The 16707-nt window shown below is 44.8% G+C and overlaps 1 protein-coding gene across 3 annotated transcripts in view; it reads left to right on the top strand.

The window, feature by feature from the left end:
• Positions 1–16707, top strand: part of LOC121005898 — a 53699-nt gene that overhangs the window by 22648 nt on the left and 14344 nt on the right. For all 3 annotated transcript variants that reach the window (XM_040438708.1, XM_040438711.1, XM_040438712.1), the window contains one exon: positions 13157–13280. In XM_040438708.1, coding sequence (XP_040294642.1) covers positions 13157–13280 — 124 coding nt within the window. The remainder of the gene's footprint in view (positions 1–13156; positions 13281–16707) is intronic.

The following is a 16707-nucleotide window of genomic DNA, read 5'->3' as shown; positions in this document are numbered from 1 at the left end:
AAACCGTATGCAAACGAAAATATGTTTTTTTCCGGATCCATTAGATAAAATACCGGATCCGTGTCATCCGGTATCATCCTGAATAACGGATCCGGTATTTAATTTTTTTCAAAGATCAAAAGCAAAAAATAGCTCCTCCTATGTCCCGGCGCATGCGCAGACTGGAAAACAAGTGCGGTATTGTTCCGGGATTTTTGTTCCGGGATTTCGGCCGGAAAAAATACCGCAGCATGCTGCGGTATTTTGTCCAGTCAAATACCGTACAAGGGACGGAACGGAAGACATCCTGATGCATACTGAACGGATTGCTTTCCATTCAGAATGCATTAGGAGAAAACTGATGCGTTTTTTTTTTCCGGTATTGAGACCCTAAATGCAGGTGAATCTCTGTGGGAATGGAGGTGATAAGGAGACATGAGAGGAGGGTGAGATGTGGCTAATAAACAGCAGCACTTGTATGCAGCCTCCATTACCACAGCCCCACATTACCACAGTCTGTCCTATCCATCCTCTCTGTACTTCATGTCTCCTCATTAACTAAATTCCCCAAAGATTCAGCTAACGTTCTTATCATCTGTATTCAGGATCATAATCCCTGACAAGTAGAGAGCAGAGAGGAGGATGAGGCAGATCTTTACATCAGTGTTGTAAAGTAACTTGTCCTCATGTTGTCACATATGTGACAGGTTTCAGAAGGTCTGAAAGATTATCTACGTATTAGTGATCTGACAGCCTCTTTCGGTTTTACTTTGTCTGTGTGTTGCTGGTATGTCCACACCTCCTGTTCAGGTGTGGATCATGTGACCTTTACCTCGCCCTATTTAGTCTGACTTTTCCCATCACTCCTTGCTTGGGATAGCTTCATTTGGTCTTGGAAGAGCTTGAGTGTGGTTCGTGTTGAAATCCTGTTCATCCATCATCCTCTGAAGTTAAGTGTTCCGCTTGTTGTGTTTTGTATTCCCCCCCGGTTGTTTACTAGGCCTCAGTGAGACGCTAGTTCCTTCCTTCACCAGGGAAGGAACGGGTGGTCTCTGCCCTTTCATTACCTTTAGGGCATCTGAGGGTCACCAGGGTTTTCTAGGTTCCTGTGTATGGGTATCTCTACCATCGAGAGGTGCCCATACGGATAGGAGTTAGGGCCAGGAGCAGGGTTGTATAGGTGGTGACCCTTTTCCTTCCCTAGCGGCGAGGCCTAGTGTCTTTCCCCTTCCTTCTTGTTGTCTTTTGGTGTTCTCCCCTACTACATCTGTGACATTATCCCAAGCCAATACCGCCATTTTTGTTCTGATCTGTGCAGCTATGGATACTATGTCTGCACTGGTCGAACAGCTGCAGAATCTGACTTTGGAGGTAGCAGACCTCCGCGCAACCGTCTTGCAGGTTCAGAGTCCACAGGCTGCTGGTTCCAGTGGTGGGTCCCAGGCCTGTCCTGAACCGAAGGTGGCTCTCCTGGACAGGTTTTCCGGGGGTAGTGACAATTTCATCCGGTTCAGGGAGTCATGTAGATTATACTTTAAGCTGCGTCCATACTCTTCTGGGGAAGAGTGTCAACGTGTGGGTATGATTATTTCATTGCTTAAAGAGGACGCCCAATCTTGGGCTTTTTCTCTGCCAACCGGATCACGGTCCCTCCGGTCGGTAGATGAATTCTTTAGAGCCTTGGGTCTCATCTACGATGACCCGGATCGGATCTCTCAGGCCGAGACCAAGTTACGGAGTTTGCGGCAGGGAGAACGTTCCGCGGAGACCTATTGCTCTGAATTTAGGAGATGGGCTACCGATACTGAGCGGAACAATCCTGCTCTCTGTAGCCAATTCTGTCAGGGTCTCTCTGAGAGACTGCAGGACGCGTTGGCTTTTCATGAAAATCCTGTGTCATTGGAGGCAGCTATGTCCCTTGCTGTACGTCTAGATAAGACGCCTGAGGAAGAGATCTAGGGGTCCTCACCTTCAGGACATACTGTCCAATAAGGGTACTGCTTCCTTTGACACTTATGGTGGAGAGACACTAGTAGTTGCACCTTGTGATGAGTCTATGCAGTTAGGAGGAGCTACTCCTGGCAAAAGCTTGGGTCATGTGAAAGGAGTCTGCTTTTATTGTGGCAAGAAGGGACATTTTGTGAATATTTGTCCGTACTTGCAGCATCAAGGTGTAAACAAAAAGGAAGAAACTTTAAATCCTCAAATTACTATTGGTGGTGTGGATGGGGAACAAGAAAACCTACTTTTGTCTTTTACTGGTAGTATGCGTTTTCTCCTGTCTGCCGATTTGGCGCTAGAGTCCAAAACTGTGAAAATTGAAGCATTTTATCGACAGTGGGGCTGGAGTTAACTTGATTGATGGACAGTTTGTATGCATTCATGGGTTGACTACTAATGCATTAGAGAAAAGTATTTCTGTCTTTGCAATTGACTCAGCACCTCTCACCCAAAAATGCCTGTCTGTCACCGCCAGTTCTGTGAGAAAATCTGGCAGACGTTCTTCTCTACCTCTTGTATGATGTTCTTTGTTTTGGATTCACTTTCTCATCTCCATTCCTTCTGCCAGGTGTCACTTATTTCGACTAATCGTCTTCCTTTATAATCCCTCCCATACTGCCTCACTTTGCGGTTTATACTACTTCCTGGATGAGGTGTTCACTGCTGGAGGTTGCTTCTGCTGTTTGTTCAGCTAAGTCAGTGGTGCCCAACAATTTTTTCGTCTGAGGGCACTAGACATGGTATAAATTTCACGGGCCAGAACCAGGTAGCTTTGCCAAAAAGAAATGCAAACACTGTGAGGGGGCACGTGTGAGCATTACTACTGTGAAGGGGCAAATATCTGGGCATTTTTTCTGTGAAGAGACACATCTGAGCATTTTTACTGTGAAGGGAGCACATTTGGGCATTTTTACAGTAAAGGGGGGCTTCTAGGCATTTTTAACATGAAGAGGGCACATGTGAGCATTACTACTGTGAAGGGGGCACATCCGAGCATTACTACTGTGAAGGGGGCACATCTGGGCATTACCCCTGTGAAGGTGGCACATCTGGGCATTACCCCTGTGAAGGGGCACATCTGGGCATTATCCCTGTGAAGAGAGCACATCTGGGCATTACCCCTGTGAAGGGGACACATCTGGGCATTACCAATTTACCACTGTGAAGGGGGCACATCTGGGCATTGCCATCGTGAAGGGGGCACATTTGGGCATTACCACTGTGAAGGGGGCACATCTGGGTATTACCACTGTGAAGAGACACGTCTGGCCATTACCACTTTGAAGGGGGCACATGTGAGCTTTATCACTGTAAAGGGGCCACACTCTCTACTGCCAGCCACAGTGTAGACCTCCGCTAGCAGTGTCACAATTCCAACCAAGACCAATGAACACCACTCATGTCCTGGCCTTCCCAAACAACAAGGAGGGGTTCCCAGCTTTCCCCTCATGCATGGCATGTACTGCTGGACCCCCAGCCACATGGACACCACTGGCCCTTCAGGATATATACCAACTCTCCTCACTGAGGTACCAGCCACACTCACAGGGGGAAGCCCTCCTAAAACCACACTGCTCACACACAGACCACTGTCGCCTGTGCCCACCATTAAGCAGTAAGGTGGTCAGCGCACACATCCACTGCCGTTACAAACAACTACTGGGCCACGGGAATCACGGGAACTTATTACACTTACATTCGTTCCGTGAGTTGCCTTAATGTTTAGAATGGAGATTCAGCTCTGCGCCATAGCAGCCACCCAGGCGTGTCGCTCCTTCTCCTTCTTCCACTGTGCGCAAGCTCCGCCTCCGATCACTGCGCGGGCCGCATGACACAGCTTTGTGGGCCGGATGTGGCCTGCGGGCCGTAGGTTGGGCATCACTGAGTAAAAGTCATTTACTTTATTGTGTTTCCTTGCTGGCTTGATTCTAGGTGACCCTGACTCCGTCCGTATTAAGTGCAGGGAGCCGGTGGTCGTGTCCCCTCACTATTATAGGGTTTTCAGGTGTCACACAGTATTAGGTACGCAGACATGCAATCGTCTACCATACAGACCCTTGCATGTGCATAGCAGTCAGGGAGAGCTCTTAGGGTTTTATAGGGCTCACCTATAAGCTCCTTAGTTTGGGATCAAGCCAGTCGCTCGTTTATTTATATGTTCCAGCTATCTGCTAACTTCATCCGTGACACTGTCGCAGGTAGTGAATGACATACATTTAAGAGTGGGTGATTTGCATCAGGAATCTATCTCCTGTTATGTATTGGAGGGTCTGCCTGCTCCGTTGGTGTTGGGCTTACCATGGTTAAGCAAATATAACCCGACTGGCAAGCGAGACAGATTCTCGATTGGAGTGATTTTTGCATTGACAACTGTCTTAATGCATCATTCTCTATAGTGACCACTAAAACTGTACCCTCGTTCATTTCAGAATTTTCAGATGTTTTCTCTGAGAGTGGTAATCAGGAGTTGCCTCCGCACCAGGAGTATGACTGTCCTGTCAATCTTATTCCCGGAGCTAAATTGCCCAAATCTCGGTTGTATAATCTTTCGGGACCCGAAAGAAAGGCCATGCGAGAGTATATTACCGAGAGTTTGGCAAAGGGACATATTAGACCATCCAATCCCCAGTGGCTGCTGGGTTTTTCATTGTAAAGAAAAAAGATGGTACCCTGAGACCATGCCTGGACTTCCGTGAGCTCAATCGTATTACCGTCCGTGATCCTTACCCCCTTCCTTTAATTCCGGATTTGTTTAGTCAGATTGTCGGTGCCAAGGTGTTCTCTAAGTTGGATCTGAGGGGGGCATATCATCTGGGAGGGGGATGAGTGGAAGACCGCATTTAATACCCCTGAGGGTCATTTTGAAAACCTGGTCATGCCCTTTGGGTTAACCAATGCTCCTGCGGTTTGTCAACACTTTGTCAATGACATCTTTAATCATCTGGAGGGGAAGTTTGTCATTGTATACCCTTGATGACATACTAATTTATTCACCTAATATGGAGACTCATTAGGATCATGTGAGACAGGTGTTACAGATCCTAAGAGAGAATAAGTTGTATGCTAAGATGGAAAAGTGTGTATTTGCTGTACAGGAAGTGAAATTTCTGGGTTACCTGCTCTCATCCTCAGCTTTTCGTATGGATCCCGAGAAGGTCTGTGCCGTGTTGGACTGGGATCGACCCAAAAATCTGAAAGCGCTTATACGGTTTTTGGGGTTTACCAACTACTGCCATAAATGTATCTTGAACTATTCATCGGTGGTTAAACCTTTAACAGACATGACTAGGAAGGGTGCGGATATTTCTGTCTGGTCTGATGCGGCATTACAGGCCTTTTCTGCTGTGAAAGAATGTTTTGCTTCAGCCCCTATTTTGATGCAACCGGACGTGACTCAGCTATTTATTGTCGAGGTTGACGCGTCCGAGGTAGGGGTAGGAGCAATCTTGTTGCAAGGTCCTTCACCTAGTAAATGGCGCCCATGTGCATTTTTCTCTAAAAAACTCTCTACTGCTGAAAGGAAATATGATGTGGGGAATAGGGAATTGCTGGCCATTAAGTTGGCGTTCGCGGAATGGCGGCATTGGTTGGAAGGAGCAATTCACCCTATTATAGGTAGTATTTTCCGAAATACTACCGGTACCACGGGCCACACAAGAAAGGCAGCGGGAGATTAGGGAAATTAACAAGTGGCTCAAGAACTGGTGTAGGATGGAGGGGTTTGGGTTCCTGGAGAACTGGGCCGACTTCACTGTCGGCTACAGGCTCTATCGTAGGGACGGGCTGCACCTCAATGGGGAAGGGGCAGCTGTGTTGGGGAAGAAGATGGCTAGAAGGTTGGAGGAGTGTTTAAACTAGGGACTGGGGGGGAGGGTCATTACACTATAGAAGGGGAAGATAGTGCAGATAGAGACCGGGGGCAAGGTAGTGGGACTGGGGGAGAAATGGAAGGAGGGACAAGAACAGTTCAGAAGGAAAGGTGTAGGGTAAAAAATATACATAAACCTCTCATATGTATGTATACTAATGCCAGAAGCCTGACTAATAAAACTGGTGAACTGGAATTAGTGATGTGTGAGGAGGACTATGACATAGTGGGAATAACTGAGACATGGCTGGATGATAGCTATGACTGGGCAGTTAATGTACAAGGTTACAGTCTGTTCAGAAAGGATCGTCAAAACCGGAGAGGTGGAGGGGTCTGCCTTTATGTAAAGTCTTGTCTAAAGCCCACACTCCGTGAAGATATAAGTGAGGGACATGAACATGTGGAGTCACTATGGGTAGAGATACATGGAGCTAAAAACAACAATACATTACTAATAGGAGTCTACTATAAACCACCTAATATACCAGAGTCCACAGAAAATCTACTACTAAACGAGATAGACAAGGCGGCAAATCATAATGAGGTGGTTATTATGGGGGACTTCAACTACCCAGATATAGACTGGGAAACTGAAACTTGTATATCTCATAAAGGAAACAGATTCTTGGCAATAACCAAAGACAATTATCTCTCCCAACTGGTTCAGGACCCGACTAGAGGGACGGCCATACTGGACTTAATATTAACCAATAGACCTGACAGAACAACAGACGTGCAGGTTGGGGGACACCTGGGAAATAGTGACCATAAAGTAATAACCTTCCAATTATCATTCAAAAGAGCGTTTCTACAGGGAGGAACAAAAATACCAAACTTCAAAAAAGCTAAATTTAGCCAACTAAGAGAGGCCATAGGCCTAACTAACTGGGACAAAGTCCTCAAAAATAAAAATACAGCCAAAAAATGGGATATCTTTAAAAACATCCTAAAATCTCATTGTGAGAGGTACATACCGTATGGGAATAAAAGGTTAAGGAACAAAAAGAAACCAATGTGGATAAATAGAACTGTAAAGAAAGCAATAAATGACAAAAAGAAAGCATATAAAACACTAAAACAGGAGGGTAGCACGGAAGCACTGAAAAACTATAAGGAAAAAAACAGAACATGTAAAAAACAAATAAAAGCGGCCAAACTAGAGACCGAGAGATTAATTGCCAAAGAGAGTAAAACTAACCCTAAAATGTTCTTCAATTATATAAATGTTAAAAAGTATAAATCTGAAGGTGTCGGCCCTTTAAAGAGTAATGAGGGGGGAGTCGCAGAGAGCGACGAGGAGAAAGCAAAGCTGTTAAATATTTTTTTCCCCAATGTATTCACTGAGGAAAATAAACTGTCAGATGAAATGCTGAATGCTGAAATAAATTCGCCATTAAAAGTGTCCTGTCTGACCCAGGAAGAAGTACAACAGCGACTTAAAAATATCAAAATAGACAAATCGCCAGGACCAGATGGCATACACCCCCGTATCCTAAGGGAATTAAGTAATGTCATAGCCAGACCCTTATTTCTGATATTTGCGGACTCTGTACTGACAGGGAATGTCCAACAGGATTGGCGCATGGCAAATGTGGTGCCAATATTCAAAAAGGGTCCAAAAACAGAGCCTGGAAACTATAGGCCGGTAAGTTTAACATCTGTTGTGGGTAAACTGTTTGAAGGTTTTCTGAGAGATGCTATGTTAGAGCATCTTAACGGAAATAAGCAAATAACGCCATATCAGCATGGCTTCGTGAGGGATCGGTCATGTCAAACTAATTTAATCAGTTTCTATGAGGAGGTAAGTACTAGACTTGACAGCGGTGAATCAATGGATGTCGTGTATCTGGACTTCTCCAAAGCATTTGACACTGTACCTCATAAAAGGTTAGTATATAAAATGAGAATGCTCGGACTCGGAGAAAACGTCTGTAAGTGGGTAAGTAACTGGCTCAATGATAGAAAACAGAGGGTGGTTATTAACGGTACATACTCAGATTGGGTCACTGTCACTAGTGGAGTACCTCAGGGGTCAGTATTGGGCCCTATTCTCTTCAATATATTTATTAATGATCTTGTAGAAGGCTTGCATAGTAAAATATCAATTTTCGCAGATGACACTAAACTGTGTAAAGTAATTAACACTGAAGAGGACAGTATACTACTACAGAGGGATCTGGATAGATTGGAGGCTTGGGCAGATAAGTGGCAGATGAGGTTTAACACTGACAAATGTAAAGTTATGCACATGGGAAGGAATAATGCAAGTCACCCGTACATACTAAATGGTAAAACACTCGGTAACACTGACATGGAAAAGGATCTAGGAATTTTAATAAACAGCAAACTAAGCTGCAAAAAACAGTGTCAGGCAGCTGCTGCCAAGGCCAACAAGATAATGGGTTGCATCAAAAGGGGCATAGATGCCCGTGATGAGAACATATTCCTACTACTTTACAAATCACTGGTCAGACCACACATGGAGTACTGTGTACAGTTCTGGGCTCCTGTAAACAAGGCAGACATAGCAGAGCTGGAGAGGGTCCAGAGGAGGGCAACTAAAGTAATAACTGGAATGGGGCAACTACAGTACCCTGAAAGATTATCAAAATTAGGGTTATTCACGTTAGAAAAAAGACGACTGAGGGGAGATCTAATTACTATGTATAAATATATCAGGGGGCAGTACAGAGATCTATCCCATCATCTATTTATCCCCAGGACTGTGACTGTGACGAGGGGACATCCTCTGCGTTTGGAGGAAAGAAGGTTTGTACACAAACATAGAAAAGGGTTCTTTACGGTAAGAGCAGTGAGACTATGGAACTCTCTGCCTGAGGAGGTGGTGATGGTGAGTACAATAAAGGAATTCAAGAGGGGCCTGAATGTATTTCTGGAGTGTAATAATATTACAGGCTATAGCTACTAGAGAGGGGTCGTTGATCCAGGGAGTTATTCTGATTGCCTGATTGGAGTCGGGAAGGAATTTTTATTCCCCTAAAGTGAGGAAAATTGGCTTCTACCTCACAGGGTTTTTTTTTGCCTTCCTCTGGATCAACTTGTAGGATGACAGGCCGAACTGGATGGACAAATGTCTTTTTTCGGCCTTATGTACTATGTTACTATGTTACAAGAATCTGGCCTACCTGGAGTCAGCTAAGCGACTGAACCCAAGACAGGCCAGATGGTCATTGTTTTTCACCAGATTTAACTTCATCGTCACTTACCGCCCTGGGGTTAAGAACGTCAAAGTGGACGCTTTGTCGCGTAGCTTTCCTGGGGGGGTGAGTCTAATGACCCTAGTCCCGTTTTATCTGAAGGGGTAGTCATATCTGCTCTTTATCCTGATCTCGAGGCCAGGGTGCTGGAGGCACAGGAGGATGCTCTGGACTCTTGTCCTCCAGGAAAGTTGTTTGTTCCCTCCAAATTACATCACAAGGCGTTTGAGGAACATCACTGTACGGTGCTTGCTGGGCACCCTGGGAGCAGATCGACTGTCGATCTCATCTCTCGCAGATTTTGGTGGCCGGGGTTGCGTAAATGTGTTGAGGACTATGTGTCAGCCTGTGGTACCTGTGCACGTGCTAAGGTGACACATACTTGGCCTTCCGGATCTCTGCTTCCATTGCCCATCCCGTCAAGACCTTGGACCCATTTTTCCATGGATTTTATCACAGATTTACTGAATTCTTCGGGAAAAACTGTGATTTTGGTGGTTGTAGATAGTTTTAGTAAAATGGCACACTTTATTGCATTACCTAGTCTACCCAATGCTAAAACTCTTGCACAGGTGCTTGTCGACAACATCGTGAAACTACATGGCATTCCCTCTGATGTGGTGTCCGATAGAGGGACTCAGTTTCTTTCCAGATTCTGGAAAGCGTTCTGTACTCGTCTGGGTGTACAATTGTCCTTCTCTTCGGCTTTTCATCCTCAGTCGAACGGACAGACAGAGCGCACTAATCAGAATCTGGAGACTTACTTGAGATGTTTGTTTCAGAGAATCAAGAGTTTGCTATAAATAACCGTAGACAGGAATCCACTGATAAGTCGCCGTTTTTTGGGGCATATGGGTTCCATCCACAGTTTGGTACATTTTCTGGTGCTCAAAATTCCGGCATTCCTGAGGAGGACTGATTATCCTCTTCTTTGTCTTCTACTTGGTGGAAAATCCTAAATAACCTGAAAAAGATGGGCAACAGGTATAAGCGTGCGGCTGACAGGAGATGTATGAGTGGTCCGGACCTGAGAGTGGGTGATTCTGTGTGGTTGTCTACAAGAAACATTAAACTTAAGGTACCTTCTTGGAAGTTGGGCCCAAGATTTATTGGTCCATATAAGGTTACTGCCATTGTTAACCCTGTAGCCTTCCATCTTGAACTTCCTCAGGCATTGAAAATTCATAACGTATTTAGTAAATCGTTGCTAAAGAAATGTGTTGAACCTGTTGAGCCGTCCTCATTGCCTCCCGCTCCTGTCATGGTGGACGGCAATTTAGAATTTCAGATCAGCAGGATTGTGGACTCCCGAGTTCTCCGGAGATCCCTCCAGTATCTCGTTCATTGGAGAGGGTACGGACGAGAGGAGAGGATGTGGGTTCCAGCGACCGATGTTAATGCTAGTCGTCTGGTGAGAGCATTCCACAGAGCTCATCCTGATAAGGTCGGTCCTGGGTGCCCGGAGGTCACCCGTAGAAGGCCGGGGGGGGGGGGGTACTGTCACATCTGTGACAGGTCTCAGAAGGTATGAAAGATTATCTACGCATTAGTGATCTGACAGCCTCTTTCGGTTTCAATTTGTCTGTGTGTTGCTGGTATGTCCACACCTCCTGTTCAGGTGGGGATCATGTGACCTTTACCTCGCCCTATTTAGTCTGACTTTTCCCATTACTCCTTGCTTGGGATAGCTTAATTTTGTCTTGGAAGAGCTGGAGTGTGGTTTGTGTTGAAGTCCTGTTCATCCATCATCCTCTGAAGTTAAGTGTTCCGCTTGTTGTGTTTTGTATTCCCCCCCCCCCCCCCCCCCCCGTTGTTTACTAGGCCTCAGTGAGACACTAGTTCCTTCACCAGGGAAGGAACGGGTGGTCTCTGCCCTGTCATTATCTTTAGGGCATCTGAGGGTCACCAGGGTTTTCTAGGTTCCTGTGTATGGGTATCTCTACCATCGAGAGGTGCCCATACGGATAGGAGTTAGGGCCAGGAGCAGGGTTGTATAGGTGGTGACCCTTTTCCTTCCCTAGCGGTGAGGCCTAGTGTCTTTCCCCTTCCTTCTTGTTGTCTTTTGGTGTTCTCACCTACTACATCCGTGACACATGTGTGATCAGGACAGGTTTTGTGTGAACTAATGGCACAGCGGCCATTTTGTTTCCCCCGATGATTGCCCCCCAGACAAAACAAGCCATTATAAATCATGAAAGGTATTTGAGAATATATTTATAATAAGGTAATATTTAAGTATTTTCATTTTCTTAATTCCCAGAGAACCCCTTCAACAACACATGCAGTAGCTTACGTCATTTGCTAGGCCCCGCCCCGCGTAACAAGCCATCTTGATCTTGCCCATCACCACCAATCTGAGGATCTGGATAAGAGCGATACCCTGGCACTGAATACCTTGGCACTCTGGCTGACACTTTTATAGGTGCACTCTGGCTTAGATTACGGAGGAACCTTTGCTCTAATATTATGGCCATACTGTTATGGGAGTAAACATGGTCAGTATTAATATCATGGGGGGACCATGGTTTTGACTGTTATAGGAGTACTGCTAAGGAGGCACATCAGCTGGCCTTGTTATTGGTAACACTAGCACTGTTAAAGGGGTTTCATGAGATTTTAATATTGATTAATTGAGGGTAGGTCTTCAATATCTGATCAGCGATGGTCCAACTTCTGGGTTCCCAGCTGTTTGAAGAGGCCACGGATGCTCAGCTTTGCACAGCAGCCTCCTCCTAAGCCTTCACATGGTCTTTGTGCAGCACAGTCCTATTCAAGTCAATAGATTGGGTTGCAATACCAAGAACAGCAACTATACAATGTAAAGTGCTGTGCTTGCTCTAGTATGAAGAGGCTGCAGCACTCGCACTAGTGCCTCGGCCCCTTCAAACAGCTAATTGGCCAGGGTGCCTTGAGTTTGACTTCCATCGATCAGATACCAATGACTTATGCTGGGGATATGAAATCAATATTAAAATCCTGGACAACCCCTACTATTGTCAGCCGAACCTGTAATTTTTGAGGGACTGGCCAACAATCTAGTGTATGTGGGGGGGCTCTGAATCTCCTCTGACAGATGCTTTTGTTCTCCTGGGAGGTAAGCTACCACCAGTGGTATTTGGCAGTGGCTTCCTCCTCTCCCCCATTCAAAACACATACATGTTCAGCCAAGTAAGTGCATGGGGCTGCCGGGAGTGATAGCTGTTGGCCAACAGTTATTGAAGGTGCATGGGCGCCTTTAAGAAGCACTTTGGCTATCATTATGAGACAGAGGTCAGAATATGCAGCAAATTCGCCACCAGATTTTGCTGCTGCGCGGCCGATTTCACCCTTGTAAAATGAAAGAAGTAAAATGCACCCCAGTGAAAATCTGTAGCAGAAATTTGAAATGCTACAGATTTAAAAACTGTGCACCGTAGGTTAATTTCCATGCAGAAAAAATTCCACTGCATATGTGTTCATGTGTCATCCGCATGGCTGGTACTCTAATCCACTAAGACATTTCCATTCGCAAATCTGCACAGAAAATATACGGCATTTACACTAAAGGGCCCTTTACATGGGTCGAGAATCGCACAGATTATCGCTAATGAGCGTTCATAGTAATGCTTGTTAGCGATGATAGGGCAGTGTAAATGTACTGCCGATTACCCCATGAACAGTCATGTAAGCACAATCTCCTGCCGGCAAACGAGTCCCTATGGGGAAGATTGATGGCATTAGCGATTGCTTCTCCCTATACTCTGGAGAAGATTGTTGCATGTAAATGCACTGGTCTCTTCCGCTAGCGATCAGCAGATTAACGGGAAGGAATGCTTCCTTCCTTCCTGAGAATCTGCTGTAATATTGTCCCGTGTAAAGGGACCCAAAGTGTAAGGGCTTCATGGCAGATGGTCCTCAGAGATCTCTGCTTGCAGTAATTGAATCATTACTTGATGTGATGGTTATGTGATGATAGAGGTGCAGGGCGTATATCACAGTCCAGGTGATTCCTATTGTAAGTATTGTACACATCTTTCATGGCAGTCACCTCTGTAACACTACAAGTAAGGGATCAGGTCAGGTAATCTGCAATATGGATTGTCTCCTGCAGAAAAAACAAATGTGAAGAAGAAGAACGCGAAAATGTCATCACAAGTGGAACTCTGCTCATTATGGCCTTCTTTAGACTACAAGAAAATGATAATAATGGCTACATAATCCAGTACTTTGAACAGGTATGTGTCTAGTGCTGAAATGGATTTCGGGAAATATTATTGGTCAAAAAAATATTTAGCCTCTTCCAAACATAACATTTATAAAAAAAAAAATAGGGATTGCACAAATTAGAGGCATTATCGACATCAACCTATCAGCTTTTATCAGGCTGTGATTTCATTGATTGGTATTGACAACACCATTTTTTTTAAATACATGCGCCCTTCATTCTTTGGCGTTCCTCCTTACACCCCCTTCCCCCACTCATCATCCCAAACCGTATTCATTCAGACAGGAAGTGTGTCAATACTGTTTTGAATGAACAGGTTTCAGGGCTGTAAGACTGCTTGTGAGGACTATATCTTAGGCTGTGATTGGGCTGCAGTCAGGACAATCTAAGCTTAAAAACAAGATGATCAAAATCGCAGCACTAGCAACAATACATGGCAAGTTACAGCCCTTAGAAATGGGACCTGGTGAGAGCTGCAAAACCTGCAGCTTTCATTCCTGACCTGATTTCTAAAGATTGTATCTCTCTATGTCTCTATGTACTTCAGCTAGCACTGCAATCTTGGTCTTGTTTAAAAACTTTAGCTTTCAAACAGGACCAGAATCACATCACTTAATAATACATAGTCTGAGATATGAAGGGTTTAAGCAGCCCCCCCCCCCCTTTATCTGGCCGAGATGTCAGCCAGTGTGGAGGAGGAGTGTGGGAAGGGCAGTGGTGTAAGTGCTGACAGTCTGCACACAGGCGAGACATAGGAGGTAATTTATTAAAACTGGTTTAAAGGAAAAGTGGCTTAGTTGTCCATAGCAATCAATCAGATTCCTCCTTTCATTTTCCAAAGGAGAGACCCCATAGAATGTTTCTCCCTGTGTGACTGTACCCAGAGGGAGGGTAACATGGACTTCTATGCATGTTGTCTATCCCCTTTTTCAATCTCCCATCAATCAGACAGTATACTTGTTTGATATATGGGTATCTTTTATCCCAGAAAAGGAGTGAGAACATGAGCTCTTGCTCACCTACTCACTCCTCTACGCCTGATTAGGGAGTTTATTGATGCCATGACCCAGTAGGTTTACCAGCGTCCGGATCACATCATCAAATAAGTCGCACCAAATACATATACCCCACACACGCAAACATCAATAAAGTTTTCATTTTACACTGTCCCTATCCTGCCCATGCCTAAACGTTAGCGTAAAACATACAAACCACTTCCTAGTAATAACCGTTACACACTGCAGTAATAATGATACAAATTATCACTACAGAGGAATATCTGATATATTTTTGACAGATGGGAAAGGTCAGAAAATACATTTTCTCTCAGTCGCCATAAACAACAGTTTTCGATTCGTTTTTCAAAACAAACCAGTATGGCAAGCGAACGCAAACTAGGTTCCTGCACATGGCTGCACTGTTCAGGGGCAACACTGAGATTATTGTAGGGTATTTTTTTCATACAACATATGCTACTGGTCCTTAAGACTAAAATGAGTTACGTCACTATGGGCTTAAAATGCACTTCAGTCACTTGAGTTGTGCACCAGCTATATTTACTTGAGAAATAAATTCAAAATCTACATTAAAAATTGAGGTTTTAACGTCTGGGGGATTAATTAACTAGTTCATGATTTCCCTTCGAGCTCCCACAGTCCCGGCCACCAGAGAGGCTGATGCTTTTTCTTATAGTGTGCAAGCACGGCCACCGCTGCTGGATATGAGCAGTGTATAATGCAATGGAAAAATGAATCAAGCCAGCAAAGAAGGCAATATCGACAATCACACTACATTAGTAAGTGTCTTGTATTAGGCCTCTTTCACACTACCGTTTTTTTTTCCGTTTTGCAGGCCGTTTTTTGCATTCCATATACGGTCCGTATACGAAACCATTCATTTCAATGGGTCCGTAAAAAAAAACTGAATGTACTCCGTATGCATTCCGTTTCCGTATCTCCGTTCCGTGCACAGATAGAACATGTCCTATATTTGGCCGCAAATCACGTTCCGTGGCTCCATTAAAGTCAATGGATCTGCAAAAAAAACGGAATGCATATGGAAATGCATCCGTATGTCTTCCGTATCCGTTCCGTTTTTTGCGGAACGATCTATTGAAAATGTTATGCCCAGACCAATTTGTTCTATGTAATTACTGTATACTGTATATGCCATACGGAAAAACGGAACGGAAAAACTGAACCGAAACTGAAACACAACGGAAACAAAAAAACGGAACAACAGATCAGTGGAAAACGGACTGCAAAACACTGAAATAGCCATACGGTAGTGTGAAAGAGGCCTTAACTTGTATGCTCTACATGATAAATGTAATTTGCTGAAGTGAGACAAGCCCTTTAACCGCCTCCGGACCGCCTACTGCAGAATTGCGTTCCGGAGGCGGTCGATTCATTCCTCCTAGACGCATATACGCTTCATCTCGCGAGACGCGAGATTTCCTGTGAACGCGCGCACACAGGAGCGCGCATTCACAGGAACTGCAGGTAAACGAGCCGATCTACAGCCTGCCAGCGGCGATCATTCACTGGCAGGCTGTAGATCCGATTTTTTTAACCCCTAAAAGGTATATTAGACGCTGTTTTGATAACAGCGTCTAATATACCTGCTACCTGGTCCTCTGGTGGTCCCTTTTGCTTCGATCGACCACCAGAGGACACAGGCAGCTCTGTAAAGTAGCACCAAACACCACTACACTACACCCCCCGTCACTTATTAACCCCTGATCACCCCATATTAGACTCCCTGATCACCCCCCTGTCATTGATCACCCCCCTGTAAGGCTCCATTCAGACGCCCGTATGGATCCGCAAAACACGGACACCGCGGATCCGCAAAACACGGACACCGGCAATGTGCTTTCCGCATTTTGCGGATCCGCACATTGCCAGAACTATATACAAAATGCCTTTTCTTGACAAGAATAGGACATGTTCTATAGGCTCTACAAAAAACGCAGTGTTCGTCCGATCAGGCCTGATCTTGTGCACACACTTGCGTTCAGTCCGCCCCACCGCAGTGCCAGAATTTTTTTTTTTCTGATCACTGCAAAAACACCGTAAAATCGCTGCGGCGCTATAAAAAGATCACTTTTGAGGGGCATGGCGAGTTCATAGAAGATTTTTTTTTTTTGGCACAAGTTAGCGGAAATTGATTTTTTTTTATTGTTTTTTCTTACAAAGTCTCATATTCCACTAACTTGTGACAAAAAATAAAATCTCACATGAACTCACCATACCCCTCACGGAATCCAAATGCGTAAAATTTTTTGACATTTATATTCCAGACTTCTTCTCACACTTTAGGACCCCTAAAATGCCAGGGCAGTATAAATACCTCACATGTGACCCCATTTTGGAAAGAAGACACCCCAAGGTATTTCGTGAGGGGCATGGCGAGTTCATGTAAAATTTTATTTTTTG

The sequence above is a fragment of the Bufo bufo genome, chromosome 6 (assembly GCF_905171765.1).
Source record: "Bufo bufo chromosome 6, aBufBuf1.1, whole genome shotgun sequence".
NCBI classification, from domain to species: Eukaryota; Metazoa; Chordata; class Amphibia; order Anura; family Bufonidae; genus Bufo; species Bufo bufo.
The sequence above is the reverse complement of the archived record's forward strand: the minus strand, read 5'-3'. Positions and strand labels throughout refer to the sequence as shown.